General features: G+C 42.4%; 2 protein-coding genes across 2 annotated transcripts; one reads left to right on the top strand and one right to left on the bottom strand.

The window, feature by feature from the left end:
* Nucleotides 1–11,482: 11,482 nt before the first annotated feature.
* On the bottom strand, nt 11,483–13,857 carry rps11 (ribosomal protein S11). The gene is made up of 5 exons (XM_083676550.1): nt 13,828–13,857; nt 13,005–13,145; nt 12,604–12,679; nt 12,066–12,195; nt 11,483–11,685 (listed from the first exon to the last, which is right to left on the bottom strand). Exons 1-5 carry the CDS (start codon nt 13,840–13,842, stop codon nt 11,562–11,564), a joined length of 486 nt encoding a protein of 161 aa, XP_083532676.1. The 5' UTR covers nt 13,843–13,857; the 3' UTR covers nt 11,483–11,561.
* A 280-nt stretch (nt 13,858–14,137) lies between these two features.
* LOC310809404 (apoptosis regulator BAX-like) lies at nt 14,138–16,889 on the top strand. Its single transcript, XM_083676645.1, has 6 exons — nt 14,138–14,208; nt 14,764–14,812; nt 14,927–15,085; nt 15,212–15,347; nt 15,457–15,561; nt 15,724–16,889. The coding sequence occupies exons 1-6, from the start codon at nt 14,175–14,177 to the stop codon at nt 15,820–15,822; spliced, it is 582 nt and encodes a 193-aa protein (XP_083532771.1). The 5' UTR covers nt 14,138–14,174; the 3' UTR covers nt 15,823–16,889.
* The last annotated feature ends 93 nt before the right edge of the window (nt 16,890–16,982 follow it).

Here is a 16,982-nt window from a genome sequence, read left to right on the forward strand (position 1 = left end):
GGTCCTGTCTCTCTCTGGGGAGAGACCTGCTGCATCACCGCGTGGGTCTCTCCACTGTCATTACTGCCAATGAGCACCACAATGGGTCAGGGAGATGAGATAACATTGTCTGTGGCGGAGAGCAGCAGGTGAGAAGCTCAACAGGGCATTATTAGGTATCAGGGTCCCAGGGTGTAGCATTGCTAACTGGCCTCAGGGGCTCAGCCCCACCATCTGTCAGGGAGAATTCCTTCTGCTCAGGGGACAAATCAACACTGACTCTATGTTGAGTTGTGTTGTTTTGCTTTTTGGGTCGTTTTGCTTTTAGTTTCCCTAATTCCTTTTGCGGAGTAAGTACATGAATAGTAATGAATGTGCTGTCCATTATAGTCTTGATGGTATTGTAGTTCTCTGAAGGAAGTATACTTCAATTAAGTAGCCTATTGTACACTCCAGTAGGCAGTACAAGCATGCAGCATGCTACTTTGTAATGCCTTGTGTTAGACTAGAGAGGCAGCACTATGCAACAAGTAGCATTACTATTGACAAGAGAAGAGCTTCCAGAGACAAGTGAAGCGCCTCAACCTAGTTTGGGAGGACTGTCTTATTACTTCACTTGCATACTACAAATTACAGAAAAAATGGTTTTTCATTATACAATGACATTTCAGATGTATTATCATTTATACAGAAATCAGAGGACGGGCTTATTGCAATGCATAGAATGGAATGAGGAACGGTGTCAAGCACAAGTGTTTGATATAATTTCTTATTCCATTCCATGCATTACAATGAGCCTGTCCTCTGATTTCTGTCTCCACCAGCCTCCCCTGTTGTACAGTCACCAGAGCTGACTTGCAGTAGCCATGAACAATTTAAATAGTACCTGTCTTCTCATAGTCAGATATGTGGTGCAAATTATATCGGTTTTCAAATTCTCAGATTTACTGACCCCAGCGTGGGACCATAATTCACTGAGAGCACACCCCAGGGAAGCGCTGATGACAGCCATACTGGATGGTTCACACATGACCCTGGTGCACTGGTGCTGGGTACACCCTGTAACTTGACCTCTGAACCCTAGCACCCGTTTGATGTGAGAACCTGGTGTAAAATCGGCGGTGCCCGTCACACTCACACATGCCAGCCATCCGTCTAGTTTGACAGGCAGACATGGCTGAACAGAAGAATATTGAATTAGGACCTGCTGCTTGGCCTGGAGATACATGAGGCAGTGGTTAAGAGGATGAGGCCGGCTTCATGCCCTGGCTCTGACCATAGCTCCGTTTTTAGGGGGGTGTAACAGCTCTCATTTCAGCCCATATGAACAATAATCATTCAAAGTTTGTTTGTTTCTGTTGATATGGAATATATAGTAGAAACATGAACATTTGTTTTGAGAGCTAACTACTGTGACATGTACACACCAGTCAATGTCACTTCACTTTGAACATTGAATAATCAAAGAATAAACCAAAATAAGGTTGTGCTTACTTCATGGACAAAACTCAAATGTTTGCTTTAATAAAAATGTTTTGCTTAAAAAAACAGTTTGACTCATCTCAATTTTTATAACAACATGAAATGTTGATAAAAACTGGAAAATGCACATGAAAGAAGAGTAAGCAACATCTGCAAAATCCATTAAAATCAGTTAAGAAGTCGATCTCACGCTTTCAGCTTTGGTGCTGACGTTGGTACCTGACACCTCAAGGCATGACCAGCATCTGTGACCCACGACTCATATATTCTGACATGCTAATTAACCAGCATATCAACTACTTTCACTGTCATGCAGCCATCTTAAACTCATCCTATATAACTCCAAAACAAAATCTAAGGATTTGATGATAACTGCTTGTCTGTCTGTTGATGTATTGTTGGTGTACAGGAAGTTGTGAGACACCAATGCTTGACTTGAGGCAGAAACAGTGGATGTCCTTGTGCACGTCTGTGGGGCTGATGCGTTGTCCAGATGTGGAGTGTAACCCAGCTCTGACCCACAGCAGAGCCCACGATGCCCCAGAGGACACTCAGAGCAGGAAGATTTACTCTTCGTTGAGAAACAGAAAGGCGTGCTGCAGGAAGGACAATAATTGCACATGTATTGTAACATCTCAAGAGAATCACAACAAAAAAACAAAAATAGCAACATGTAGAAAAAAAGCTCAGAGGTTGGTTCTATCACAACATTTTGGCATATGATTATTCACACTTGTTGAGTAAAAATTGTTCCTAATTACTCAAATTACATGAAGATAATTACAGTGTTCCAAAGCTTTAGTAAAATCATATTGTCTTAAGTCCTCTTAAGATCATCATTGTGACAGCTCTGTGTCTGTCTCATCCCAGAGCAGAGGCCCTCGGCCCAGTACTGACAGAGGGCAGGGGACCAGAGGGTTTATCTGAAGGGGCTGTCCAGGGTCCAGTACACAACACTGCTCCCATCTGTTCAACTCATCAGGCCTGCTCTGCTGATGCTGCTGGAAAACAGTTTGTATGCTGCTGACATCTCCAAACAATCCTGAACAAGGGCCCAGGGCAGGACCATAACCCCCCTCCTGACCAAACCCCTGCTGGGCCCCCATAAGGCCTGTGTTTTCCTTTCAGACATCACCCTCACTGAGATGACCCTCTGAACTAACCCCCCTGCCATTAGATATACAAGTAAGAAAACCTATAAGCATGCTCCATGACACAAGGTAAACATGCTGACAATGGCAAGTGACAGACAATAAATATTGTGGAGAGGAGGAAGCTAGGCAATGTGTTTAGGGTGATTGGTACAGTGGTTAGAGTAATGTTTGGCTGGGGCTAGTGAGCTGGCGTGGGCCTGCTGCTATGCTGTCAGTCTCCACCTGGCCCGTCTGATGGATGTCTCCCCAGCCTAATCTGAACCTACTGGTGCATTGCTGATGGCAGCTCACATGCCTGTAATTGATGGTCCATTCGGTTCTAACCCCCTCCATAGTGCTTGGAGCTTCACCTTTTGGGAGTGTCTCCAACTGGAAAGAGTGAGCTCTTTTGAACTGAGATGGGCTCAGAGATACATGCTGCCCCCCTCCTCTGCACTGTCAAATATCCTTTTGGAGAATTGGATGCATTCTCATTCAGGATGTTAGATGGAAATGGTCCCCACTCGAGTGGGTGTATCACTGCAGTATCACTATAGCATGCTGTAGTTGGTTGAGTTCAAACTCACAGACACATTACTCACAAATCATTAAAATATATATAGTTTGTCAGGCCACCTATATTATGGCAATAGCACAAGTGAGTGAAACACACTCACACCTTCAACCAAGATTCAGTCTCATTCTTAAAAAGGCCAAACCAAACAAGACAAAAAAGCCTAAAGAACATTTTGTACCTGTGAATCATTTACATTATTTCTATGGCTCCCTCATGAATACATTGCAATTACACTAACGGCTGCACCTGCTGTGAGCACAATAATGCAAGTACCAACATGGGCAAACAATGAGTCATGGTTCCAAACACACTCTTTAACTGCCATGTAATACATATTAAATATACTTTGAACTGCTACAGGTGGCTGCCTTGCAAGAATGGTTTGATGTGTCAATATTTCCTTATTGCTAGATAACATTGTTGCTAGCATTATGAAATCATAACCCAATGACTCAGTAACAAAGACCAGAGGTTCCCCTGCTTGTGTACTCAGAAAACTTGTGAAGTTAACATGAAAACCATTATGAGGCATAAGATTTTGCAATGCACTGTGCTATGTATATATCAAATATCCTAACATTTTATTGACATAAAAGCCCATGAAAATGATCTATCACAATTTTCAATTACTTTTTCTGCAAAAGGCCAACTTTGTTGCTGTTCTTGGCTTAAACTATTTTATGAGAACAGAACATTAACACCTCAAGACCTTTGAGCCATGCAGTCCTTTCATCTTGCTCCATGGACCCACCCTCATCAGAGACCTGTGTTTACGATTCATAATAAAAAAACTATCCCTTTAAATTCTCCTTGCATCCAAGATCACCATTTACCATGAAAACACCAATAATGCACCCATAATGGTTGATTACCTTCCCCTCAAGTGATTGTCATTGCAAAGCATTCTTTGTCATTCTTTGACAGGAGCATCAACACAACAATGCAAGGTCATGGTGACTGTTCTAAACATGAGGTTCATCACTTATTTCTGCAAGTGATGAGGCAAGGTTTAGATTAACATCAAAGAGAACCAAACCACATGGACTGCTGATTAAACAAACTTGCTGAATGATGATTCATGTCGCTTAACTTTCTTGCATGTGGATTCATGTCCACCCTTCTGGGGGTCAGCTCTCTCTCCCTCCAAACAAACAGTGGCTGGGAGCACACACTCCTGTGGGCTGGGGGGTCCTACTGCCTCCCTGGGGTCTGTCTGTGCGTGAGAGGAGCTGTTATCTACACAGCACCCCTGGGGCCTAACCTCCCCACACACACAGTCCTCTGTGTCTATACTGTATGAGTCTGCATGTAACACAGTAAGCAGCCATATAGTGTTATTTGGGGGGGAATATGCAGAATGATTGCCATTGTCAAATGTCAATACAAGCATAATGTCGCAGCCCATGCATAATTTGGTAGCATTATTAAACACCAGTTTATGAGAGACACGATGCATTGCTTTCATATGCATTATAGTCAGCTAGTGTTTTTATGACAATAGTCTGGCTGCTACAAGGTCAGCCATCTTAAGGACAAAAGAGGAGATGGGTATTTGTAATGTGGTCAAGCTGATGCATGCCGTCTATTCAACATCCCCTAAACCTACTTTTCAAAACAAAACACTCCTATGAGCGTTGTCCAGCATGAGCACTCCTGGGTCTGACCTCACCAGTGTGAGAATATGCCCCACTCAACCCTCTACAAGGGCTTGGCTCGCATCAGCACCGTCGCTCCTCCATATGGTCCACATTCTCTTGGGCATTGGGGAAGCAGTACATTGAGCATCATTATGTAAATGCAGACGCCATGGCTAAGGCAGCCCAGCAGACAGAATCCCGGTCTGAGGGGGGGGCTCATTCATTCCTATAGAGCAAAGCTGTGGGCATGACCGTCTGAAACAAGGACACATGCTAATGACTCAGCTGATGGATGCAGGCCATTTAAAAACGGAGCAGCATAGCATGTGGAACGTATGTTTGGGGATGTTTTTGTCTGGATCTCAGATGCCAATGGGCATAGAAGTCTAAAGCTGTACACCTAGGAAACATTGGGATGAGCAGAAAAACAAGCCAATACTGAAGAGTATAGGCAAGGAGTGATTCCTGGTGATTCTATATTTGGGTTCAAACTTCAATGGTGCCCTGGGAGAAATGCTAACAGCTACAGTTACTTTGTTTACCTCCAGTCAGGTCAGTCAAAATACTGAATATATATATATATATTAAAAAAAAACCTACATTGTAGGCTTTCTAAAACAGTCATATCAAAATTACATTTGAATGTCTCCATTTAATACCTTTAACATTCCTTTTTATTCACAGAGGGAGTGCCATACAACACAAATCTCAGTAGACATCTCCCATGCCACAAAATCAAAGGGCAATGATTTCATATTCAACTTGACTAAAATAACCTACCCTGTTTACCATGTATGAAATGCTAAATACATGAGGGAAAGAAAAGCCAAGAAGACTGAATAATGCGTTGCTTATTTTATTAACTGTCCATATTCAACAAAATGTCCAACATACATCCTCTGCTCTCCCAGGTCACAAAGGATCACCCCACAATGAAGCTTACCATGTTGACAGTGACATTACTTGAAATCTCCACAGGGTGTCTTGTGCACAATTACAGTAGGTGCAGACTGCGTACCTAGTCTTGCATCAAAAATAGATGTTTGTCGCCCCCTGTTGTTAGAAAATGACTAAAGTTTAGGACCAGGACAATTATTCTTGAATACAGAATGAACAGTCAAGAGGACAAGATACAGAACACTCTTTATTTCAAACAGAACAGTCAGCCTAAAAAACACCTTCCTGCCAGTCTTATCACTAGGCACCTCAGAACAGCTTCTTGGCTAGAGTTGCCTTTATGACCTTTAAGAAGTTGAACCTCATGGTCCTGCTGAGTGGTCTGTGCTCTCCAACCTGAATCTGTGGGGAAAAACAATGACTATTAGACAATGCTCTTGCAATGACAATATTTCTCAAGTGGTAGCATCTTGCCTGTTATATTTAGTAACAATATTCTAGGGAAGTCCCTGCATTACTTGACTGATGGTGACGCTAAGCTGCATCAGTGTTGCCATTAGGCATTGTCGTCAGAACCACATGGGCTTGGAAGACCATCGTGAGAAAGCATCATTTGCAGCAAAGTCAAATCTGATTTACAACTATCAATTGAAGCACTACAGCAAAACCAGACCATCTGTGGGGGGTGAGAAACACTAACGAAACACCATTACACAATGTGGGATGCAACCTGACAAGACAATTCAGAGGATTAGGACAGGTTTAAGGGTGGAGTAGGTATGTTCAATAGCAGAGAAGGGTTCCATACCTGAAAGCAGGTGACAGATGGAATGACATGTTCTTGTGCCCCTTCTCAAAAAGGGGTGGTACTTGCAGATGTAATGCAGGTAGTCACATTTGATGACAATGGTCCTCTGCACCTTGAAAAAGGCACATTTAGATGGGGTAGTATACTTAAGGAGATGTCAGATGTGGGGATACATCTGTTTGTGCAGTTTCATGCGAGATACCACTGCTGCCAAACATCAGTAGTCAAGGAATGCACTGAGAGGTTGTGAAAGCAAATACATTAGTATTCATTCAAGGGAAGAAAAGGGATTGTCAGAAAAGGGGCTGCATCAGCATTGCCATAAGGCGTTGTCGTCAGAGCCACAACACTTGGAAGACCATCGTGAGAACATCATTTGCAGACCAATGGAAAATGATGGCTGGCCCAGCATCTTGCAGTAGATAGACCAAATAAGGACAGCAAAGCATGTTCAGCAGTTGAAGCCACCATTTGTGTTGTGCTTGAAGATTAGATAATCAGTACTAACCAGAGAGGGTACAACTACAGACAGACACCATTTGCATTTAATTCAGAGGATAATGACAGGTAAGCTCTAAAGCAAGGGGTCCTCATACCTGAAGTCAGGTGACAGACTGATGTTCTTGTGCCCCTTCTCAAAGCAGTTGTACTTGATGAAATGCAGTCATGTCTGATGACTGTCCCCTGCATCACCACTCCTAAAAGGCACATTCAGACAAACCCTGAGAGTGAAATTTCAGTGTAGATATAGCTAAGAACAGATGTTGGAATATGACTACAATGTTGGTGCACTTTCCTGCCTAGCTTGTTAAAGTCCCCTTTTAAACAGAAAAGACTTCAGAAAAAAAGTGATGCGCAGGGAGTTTAGTTGCGGTGCACCAACATTACCAGTAGAACCACAAGGCTAAGATTGATCACAGAATCCACCATTTTGGTAAGATGAGCAGAACACTTCAGGACTGACCAGAGGCTACAACCACAGATGGGCATATTTTCAGTGAAGGGACACATCTCGTCAATGCAAGAGATGCAAATTGCCTGGTGAAACAATAACTGTAAGGAGGGTGGTCTGCAACAAATTCCTTAAATAATGATTAAGGTCAATATTGAAAAGACTTTAGAAAACTCAACAACTACATCAGTTGGTGCCATTAGGCAGCATCATAGCCGCCTAGACTTGGAACACCACCATTTCCAGTTTACAAACTTCAGTATGGTAACTTGTCCCAAGCAAGGATGAAACGCATCTTTCAACCGGCTATGCTAGATACTGCCAAGCGTTAACTCATTTGGTGGGATGCCGATGGGTCTTCATCTCAGTTGAATGAAGACCCTGACATCACCAGCGAATAGCAAAAATGTAGGCAAATGTAATGCATGTAGTCACGTGTGATGAAGATAGTCATCACCACACAGAAAAGGCACATTCAAAACAGACAAAATGTACTACACATTTAAAATGTGATGGGTGAGACGCCAAGCTGCATCAGTGTTGCCATTAGGCATTGTCGTCAGCACCTCATGGGCTTGGAAGACCATCGTGAGAAAAAGCATCATTTGCAGCAAAGTCAAATGTGAGTTACAGTTTATCAATTGAAGCACAACAGCAAAACCAGAACATCCTCTAGCCAAACACCATCACCCATTGTTGGATGCAGCCTGGCATGCCAAGTGATTTAATTTGAGGATAAGGACAGGTTTAAGGGTAAAGTAGGCATGTTCAACAGAATAAAGGCTCCTCATACCTGAAGGCAGGTGACAGACTGAAATGTTCTTGTGCCTCTTCTCAAAGCGGTTTTACTTGCAAATGTAATGCAGGTAGTCACATCTGATAACGATTGTCCTCTTGATGTTCATCACCACCCCTAAAAAAAAAAAAAAAAGGCAGATTCAGACAAACTATTAAATTAGAAGGGGGTGCTTAAACTAAGCAGATCTTGTTACAGATGTGGGGATAGTACTTGGCTGTTGAGAGATTCCATTGCTGCCCAAAACTCATTGGTGGTCAAGGAATAGACTAAGGGGGTTATGGAAGCACACATCACATACGAGATGAAAGGGGGGGGGGGGTGGGGTCAGTCACTGGGCTGCATAAGCCTTGCCATAAGGCATTGTCATCAGAACACTTGGAAGACCATTGTGAGAAACCATTTGCAGCTCAGTGGAAAAACACTGATTGGCCCAGCATCTAACAGGTAGTCAAAATAAGGATGGCAGCAGACAGACCCACAGTTGAATGTCCACCATTTGTTGGAAGAACAGTAGATTCAGGACAATACACAACGGGTAAGCTCAACATGGAGGGGTCCTCATACCTGAAGGTAGGTGATGGACTGTCATTCTTGCTTCTCAGAGCAGTTGAGTCATTAAGATGCAGAGAGGACCAGATATAACTACACCTAAAAAGGCAGTCAAACAGAATTAAATTGAGGGGGGGGGGGGCTAAACTACACATGTCTCAGAAGAGACATTGGAATATGACTACACTGTTAGACTGCCTAGGTTGTAAGTCCTTTTTTTTAAGAAAGAACACCAAGGGATGTACAGGTTCAATTGTCAGGCTGCAGCTGAACCAGATAATTAAAAAAAAAGTGATCCAAATAAAGTTAAAAATATATATACAGAGCAGACTGAGAAATGCAGTTGAATCTCCACAACCTCAGGACTGACAAGAGGATATAACCATGGATGAATACATTTGCCACTAATCACCAAGTGAACCTAAATGATTGTAAGGAGGGTGGTCTGCAATATCAATTTTACAAGTCCCAAAAGAGTACATTTGAGGCATGTGACAGATGGACTGACATTCATGCCTCTTAAAGCAGTTGTACTTGCGAATGCAATGCAGGTAGTCACATCTGATGACGATGGTCCTCTGCATCTTCGTCACCACACCCAGAAGAGGCACATTCACGGTACATTTTATTGTCTACACTTATTATGTGAAGGGTGAGACGCGATGAAAGACAAACACAAAAAAAACCGATTTGCAGCCCAGTGTAAACAACTTCTGCCTGGCCCAGCATCGAAAAGTAAAACAATTAAGTTACAGGAGACTGAGAAATGCAGTTGAATCTCCACAACGTTTGGAAGAGGTAGAAGATATTCATGACTAACCGGAGTGGATGCAACCACGGATGGATACATTTCCAGTGAAGGGACATGTCAATGTAAGTGCCGTCAACAGCCTGGTGAAACAAATGGAAGGAGGGTGGTCTGCAACAGCAATTTAAGTCCCCACAGGCTGGGTAAAAAGTAAGCATTTAAAAAAAAAAGGAGAAATCCATGAATGCATCAGTTGTTGCCATAAGGCAGTGTCGTCATATACTCGGAAGACCATCGTGATAGACATCATCTGCAGTTCACAAACTTCAGTACAGTACCTTGTCCCAGCCGAGGATCGAACTCACGACCTTCCGCTTCCCAACCGGCCACGCAAGTCACTGCCCCAAGAGTTTACTCGTTTGGTGAGGTTGACAAAGTCTCATATATAGGATCAGTCAACTCAAAGAAAAACATACCTTCATCACCAGCGGATAATAGAAATATTAGATAAGACATTCTGGGAGTTTCATTTCAGTGGATAATGTTACGACAAATGAACCGGTATTCATCACCACAAGCAAATGCAAACCATTGGCCGCTAAAACCTATTACTCACCTTGTTAAGACGTACAGCACTAACACACATGTTACCTATTTTAAAGGCTTGGGCTATCGTTAGGTCAATGTAATCACATGTCAGTTAGCCACCAATCTACCCTCACCCAATAGAAACACAAAAACACCAATCAACAGTGATTTGAAAATGATGGTGAAGGACTATGAACGGTAGGTTTGGTTATGAAGCACGTGGTCTTTAGTTTGATACTTTGATTAATATGTTAAAACTGAAATGTGTCAGTGGAGAGTAACTTCTTCACCCCCGTCAGCTTCCATCCCAACAAACTGACGGAGTGAGGAATGACAGCTTCGTCTCTTAATATCTTCAGGGCCCAGTATTTCAAAACTTTAAATCGAGATCTGAATCTTTTTGGCGATCCAGGATCAGATCTGTCAGATTTTGAGTAGTATAGTCCATCTGCTATCATCCATCTGCTATTTATATTGCTTACTGGTTATACTGTTCATATTGTTTATACTGTCCATACTGTATATTCTTTAGTACTTCTATTTTATTTTTTATTTTAAAACGTATTGTTGCACTATTCTGTGGCACTGTCACTTTTGCATTTCACTGTACACTTGTATGCACGTGACAAATAAAGAATCTTGAGATCTTGAATCAGTGGGGAAATCAGACAGCTCGATTACCCTGCATAGCAAAAAAGTATCGGGATCATTCTGATCCAGATTAAAAGTTCTAAATACTGGGCACAGGAGTGAGGAATACAGGATGACCAGAAAGATCATTATCTTGCAGTGGAGTGGTCTGAATTCAAGCACTTATCACTAAACCATTAGCTAGAAGTCAGGTTTTATTTTTAACTACCGCTTAGGGATTCAGCCTTTTTTAAATTTAAGACTAATCTAATTCATACTGGAATAAATGGAACAAACTGGGCAGCCAAACAACATAATTGATTGACATACTATCAAGTAGAAAATAAGACCTCAAGGACCAGTATTTGAACAGCCATGTCATAGGCTTCTGTCCTAGGACATTCAATACACATAATATGCATTGTAAAAAAACTGTGCAAAAAGTGTAGTTCATTTTGTTAACCTATTTCTGTAGTTTAATCATTCATACAAACCGCTGAACGTGGAGCATGACTTTTCACATTTCTGTATGTCCCATTAGCAGTGAGATATCCAATTGGATTTCTCCTTCAAAATTAACCTCATCTTAATTCTTGATTTTATGTAACAGTGAGCCAGTGAATGAACACAAATCAACATAAGGACTTCAGGAAAGGGCTACTTGCATTCTAAAACATAAGAATTGAACAGTCAGGAGACAAGACGCAGAACATTGGATTTATTTTTGGCAAGACAGCCGATAAAATAAAACAGCCTTCCTGCCGGCCCATCACTAATGTCTCCTAGAACTTCTGGAACTGCTTCTTGGCTCCAGCAGCCTTTGTGACCTTGAGAACATTGAACCTCACGGTCTTGCTGAGTGGTCGGCACTCTCCAACAGTTACAATGTCTCCAACCGAGACGTCTCTGTAGAAGAAATGATAAAGCTATTAGACAATGATCCTGGAATGACAAAGACACTCCTTTTCAGCAGATAACATATGATGACTTCAGGATATTCAAGGGAAGGTTGTGGACTAAGCTGCATCAGTGTTGCCATTAGGCATTGTCGTCAGAACCTCATAGGCTTGGAAGACCATCGTGATAAAACATCATTTGCAGCAGCGTTAAATCTCATTTACAACTACCAATTGAAACAGCCAACCCAGACCATCCTTGGTAAGCTCTAGCCAACCTCACCCACTATTGGATGCAGCCTGGTAGGATGAGTGGTTTAATTCAGACGATAAGCACAGGTTTAAGGGTGGAGTAGGTATGCACAACACCATAGAGAAGGGTCCTCATACCTGAAGGCAGGTGACAGATGGACTGACATGTTCTTGTGCCTCTTCTCAAATCGGTTGTACTTGCGGATGTAATGCAGGTAGTCACGTCTGATGACGATGGTCCTCTGCATCTTCATCTTGGTCACCACTCCTAGAAAAGGCACATTCAGACAAACAATTACATTAGAAGGGGGTGGTTAAACTAAGCAGTTCTCATTACAGATTTGGGGGTATAACTTGGCTGGTGGTGCAGTTTATATGTGAGATACTGTTGCTGCCTAATACTCATTGGCAGTCAAGGAATGCACAGAGACAGGTTGTGGGAGTACTCTTAAAAATATATACATTCAAGGGATGAAGTGGGGGGTGCAGTCACTGGGCTGCATCAGTCTTGCCATAAGGCGTTGTCGTCATAACCACAAGGCTTGGAAGACCATCGTGAGAAAAACATCATTTGCAGCCCAGTGGAAATCCCCACCTGACTGGCATTATCTGACAGTTAAATCGACACAATTTTTGGTTGGGTTGGAAGAGGAACAGTAGATAAATCAGGACTGACCAGACAGGATACGACCACGGATGGACACATTTCCGGTGAAGGGGCATTTCTTGTCAATGTAAGTGCCGTCAATAGCCTGGAGAATCAAAAGGAATGTTAGGGGGTTTGTTAACAACATCAATTTCACAAGGTTGGCTGGGTAAACAATATATAACAGGCTTTAGAAAAACTCCATGGCTGCATCAGTGTTGCCATACGGCAGTGTCGTCAGAGCCACAAAGGCTTGGAAGACCATCGTGAGAAAAGCATCATATGCAGCTTACAAACAGAACTTTTAAGTTGACTAATGAACCTGAGGTAGTTTTGTTTAACAAAATGTCAGGCATTTGGACCAATGATGGTGGCCCACACATTCAGAGCATCACTAGTTCTGGGGTTATTTTACTACTTGGATACGTTACCTCTCTTGGGGTTTTGAAGCCAAGTCCAACGCTCTTGTGGTAGCGTGGGAGCTTCTCCTTAGCCTCCTTTCCACCTTCACCAACCAGAACACGCTTCTTGTTCTGGAAGATGGTGGGCTGCTTCTGATAGGCCCTCTCGGTCTGTAGGATAAACAAACAGGTCAGTAATGTATGTGTGCTATAACTTGCACTTTGTTTCAGCTTTATTCCAACCAGATATGACAAGAAAACGAAAATATAACGTTGTCTATGGTACATCAGTGTTGCCTATAGGGAATTTCGTCAAAGTCATGCAATGGAAGACCATCGTGAATAAAACAATTTACAGCTATACTAATAAGAACATAGTGACAGCTAAATATCAATATTTACATAACGGTTAATTAACTTGAGGCCATGCCTATTCGCCTTTCCTTTCTACGGTATTTGGGAAAATAGGGTGCCCATCCATGCCTGAGTTTCCATCCCAACAAACTGACGGCTAGGGAGAATTTGTGACCACTAACTACAACTGCAAGATATTAATGTATCAAATTTCCTGAGCGGACTAAGAAATGTACAGATAAAGTTAACGCTGAATAGAAGGCCTCGCCAACTGGCTTGCTAGCTAGCGTATCAACTAGCAACTTCCGACAATGCGCTCCACATTGCACGCGACAGTCGATTAGAAAGTATAATTTGTACGCCTCTACTTGGCTCTAAACACTTAATTTGAGTACTCATTACTTATTTAACATTGTGTAGTGTACGTTACCCAGCTATAACATTCGTTTTGTATTCATTAGAGCAAAATAATTTGACCACGCCGTGGTGGAAAACGTACTTGTGCATCCGCCATCTTTGCCTGCCGAGTCGTAAAGAGACCTACGCATGCGCGCGACGGACCAAAGACAGCGGGGACAGGATATGACGTCGAGAAAGGGCAAGGTTGGGAGGGGCTTAAGCAAATATATTTTTCTTTTTAGTTTACGTTGTTGAATGCATACATACCATTTGAGGTAAAATATTACATATATGCATAACGGTAAAATTGTATTTTGTGATAAGTAGAATGCCCAGCGCACAACACCACCTAGCTCCAACAAAGCACACTGGCCACTCCCCTGTTACCATAAACACATGTATCACATGATAATAGGCGGAAGCAAATTCCGAACTGTACAAGTCAAGATGGCAGCGCCGTCCGGAGGAGGTGATGGTGCAGGTAGCTACATTTACGATCAATTAGGAATGGGGCACGAATGATATCAGGAATTGCCCAAGCCAGAACGAAAATAAAGTGACACGATTAATAAATCGAGTACTGCGGAGTCCGGTTATTGTCATTGCCTCGTATCTCTGGCTAGTGTTAGCTAGCTAGCGCGTTAGCGAGTGTAGTAACAACAACACCCATCTCAATCTGAAACATGTCCGTACAATCCTTCTCCGCGTTGACAGCGAGCGGGGAGCAAGTATTACTTATATTTCAGGAGACACAATAAAGTGCTCAGATTTAAATAGTCAGTTCAGTAGCCAATAGTCCTGCTTTTACGTTTGTACTTACCTAGCCCATTTCAGTTTATATCCAATAAAAATATGTTTTGAGAGAGACGAAATCTCAGTGCAGTCTGCCGCTTTTGACACTTGTCATGACTAAATTCAAACATGTTTCGCTCATTTGGTAGCTATATTGTTTCTGGAAAATGTCTAAACTAAAATGGCCAATTATTACATTACACACATGATGACCTAACAGCAGAGCTGCTATCTGTGTTTTCAGGTAATGGCAGTGATCACATACTAGACGTGGGAACTGCATTACTAAAAGAGTGAGTTGGTCGATACATTTCCCTCCCTTTCATCCTTGAAATTGTATCTCTATCTTTGAATCCTTCTAACCATCTTTACATCATTAACCTGTGTGTGTGACCCTTTCTGTGCAGTTTCATCTATGAGCGGGTTAGTCGGCATGGTGACAGCAATGCAGTGGTGACACGGAGCCAGTTAGGTGGGGTCGAGCTGTGTGACCCCAACCATAAGAAGCTGGCCCAGTGCCTACAGCAGATTGGGGACGAGCTTGATAGCAATGTTCATCTCCAAAGGTATCTCTTCCTGAGAGTTACCTTCAATCAGTGCTTGAAATGTCGGCAATATGCAGAGTGACCTCTGAGTAACATGGTCAGGCACAATAAGGAAGTTAAATATTTTTCCTGTGTTTTCTCTTTCAGCATGATTAATGATTCAGCACTGCAGCCCTCCAAAGAAGTATTTGTGAAAGTGGCCTATGAAATCTTCTCTGATGGCAAATTCAACTGGGGCAGAGTGGTGGCACTCTTCTACTTTGCCTGTCGGCTGGTCATCAAGGTGAGTGGAATGGCTGTTGCGTGCTTTATTCACTGGACATGTTAAAAGGGCCTTGTATGTGTCTGACCAGATACACTCTCTCGCTTTCTCTCTGTCTCTCTCTCATCAGGCTCTGGTGACTAAGGTCCCTGACATCATCAGAACCATTATCAGCTGGACCACAGACTACCTGCGTGATCATGTGATCAACTGGATCAGGGAGCAGGGTGGCTGGGTAAGGAGTCACAAGCTTGAGTGGACTTGCCTTGAAATCCAGTACATTTGTTTTTATGTGAATGTATATTTGAATTGATATGATTTAATAGCACAGTGTTGATGACCAAAAGTGGTGTTGAAGGTTTGATAACAATGGCGTCTGTCTTTTCTTAATTCTTAGGAGGGAATCCGCTCCCACTTTGGTACTCCCACCTGGCAGACTGTTGGGGTGTTCCTGGCCGGAGTTCTCACCACTGCTCTGGTCATACGCAAGCTGTGAGGGAGAGGAGCTCTGGAGAGGAAAGGACAAGGAGGGAGGGAACGACGACAGGGAGGGAAATGGGGTAGGAGGAAGACGTTGAGGGTAGATGGGTTTCTGGGGATAGATGAGGATGTGTGTGAGAGCAAGAGAGTTGGGGGTGGAAGAACTCAGCATTGGACCTAATGAAACACTCCTCTTTCCCACCCCCCCCCATCAATGGCAAAGGATTGGGAATTAATATAAGAGTCTTACCTCTTCCCAACGCCACTGAAAATGTGAGCGGCTCTAGACTGCACACGCATGAAAGAAGGATGGAGAGAAAGATGGAGAGACTCATCCAGGGCACATCTTTTAATTAATTTATTTTTTTTGTTCTTGTAAACAGTCACTGCATTTCATTCTTGCTGCCTAAATCTCTAAAAGATATGATATGAACTGATGGTATGAAATGAATATTTTTGTTGTAAGGTTAGCTGCGAGTTAAGACTGCTTTTTTTTTTGCTGCGCTTTATTTTCCTTGCACTTTCTTCTCTTCCTGAGTCTCTCCTTTCTCCAATCTGATCATTCTCTCCATCCATCTTATCATGGTTATCCCTATGCTTGAGTATGCATTATCACATGTGTCTGTGAGTGTTAACATGTGCTAATGTATGATCTGATGGTCAGCTGATATTGAAGGTATGTGTGCAATCTGTATGTCTGCCCATGCAAGTGCCCAATACTTCCTGTACTTCAGACAAACGGCACTGTGCTTCTCTCAGATGTTTACCTCTCTCAGCATAGTGTTCACGTACTGTATTTAAAGTGGGCTATCTAAACTCAGACCACAATCCTATCTTCATGAAATGCTGTTTTTATACACACCTTTCCTTGTTAATTTCTCTTAAGTTGTTAGTGCCTTGGTCTTCTTTTTTCTTTTTTTTACGATAAAATCACTTTGATATTGCTCTAAATCTTTCACCTTTTCTATGTTTTGTATAGCATCAATTTGTTTTGTGCCCATTTCCCCTGAAGCAATCATTTTGCAGTGACTATGTTTGTTTTGTATGTTGTAATATGAAAATACAAGTTTTTATGGATTTCAATCCAGTAGTGAGTTGTGAAATATTTGGCAAAGATTGGTCAGTGAATTGATGCAATGAAAGTATTAAAACCCCAGTAGACAACAGAAGCAATTT

Source organism: Argentina silus, assembly GCF_951799395.1.
Source record: "Argentina silus genome assembly, chromosome: 9".
Lineage (NCBI taxonomy): Eukaryota > Metazoa > Chordata > Actinopteri > Argentiniformes > Argentinidae > Argentina > Argentina silus.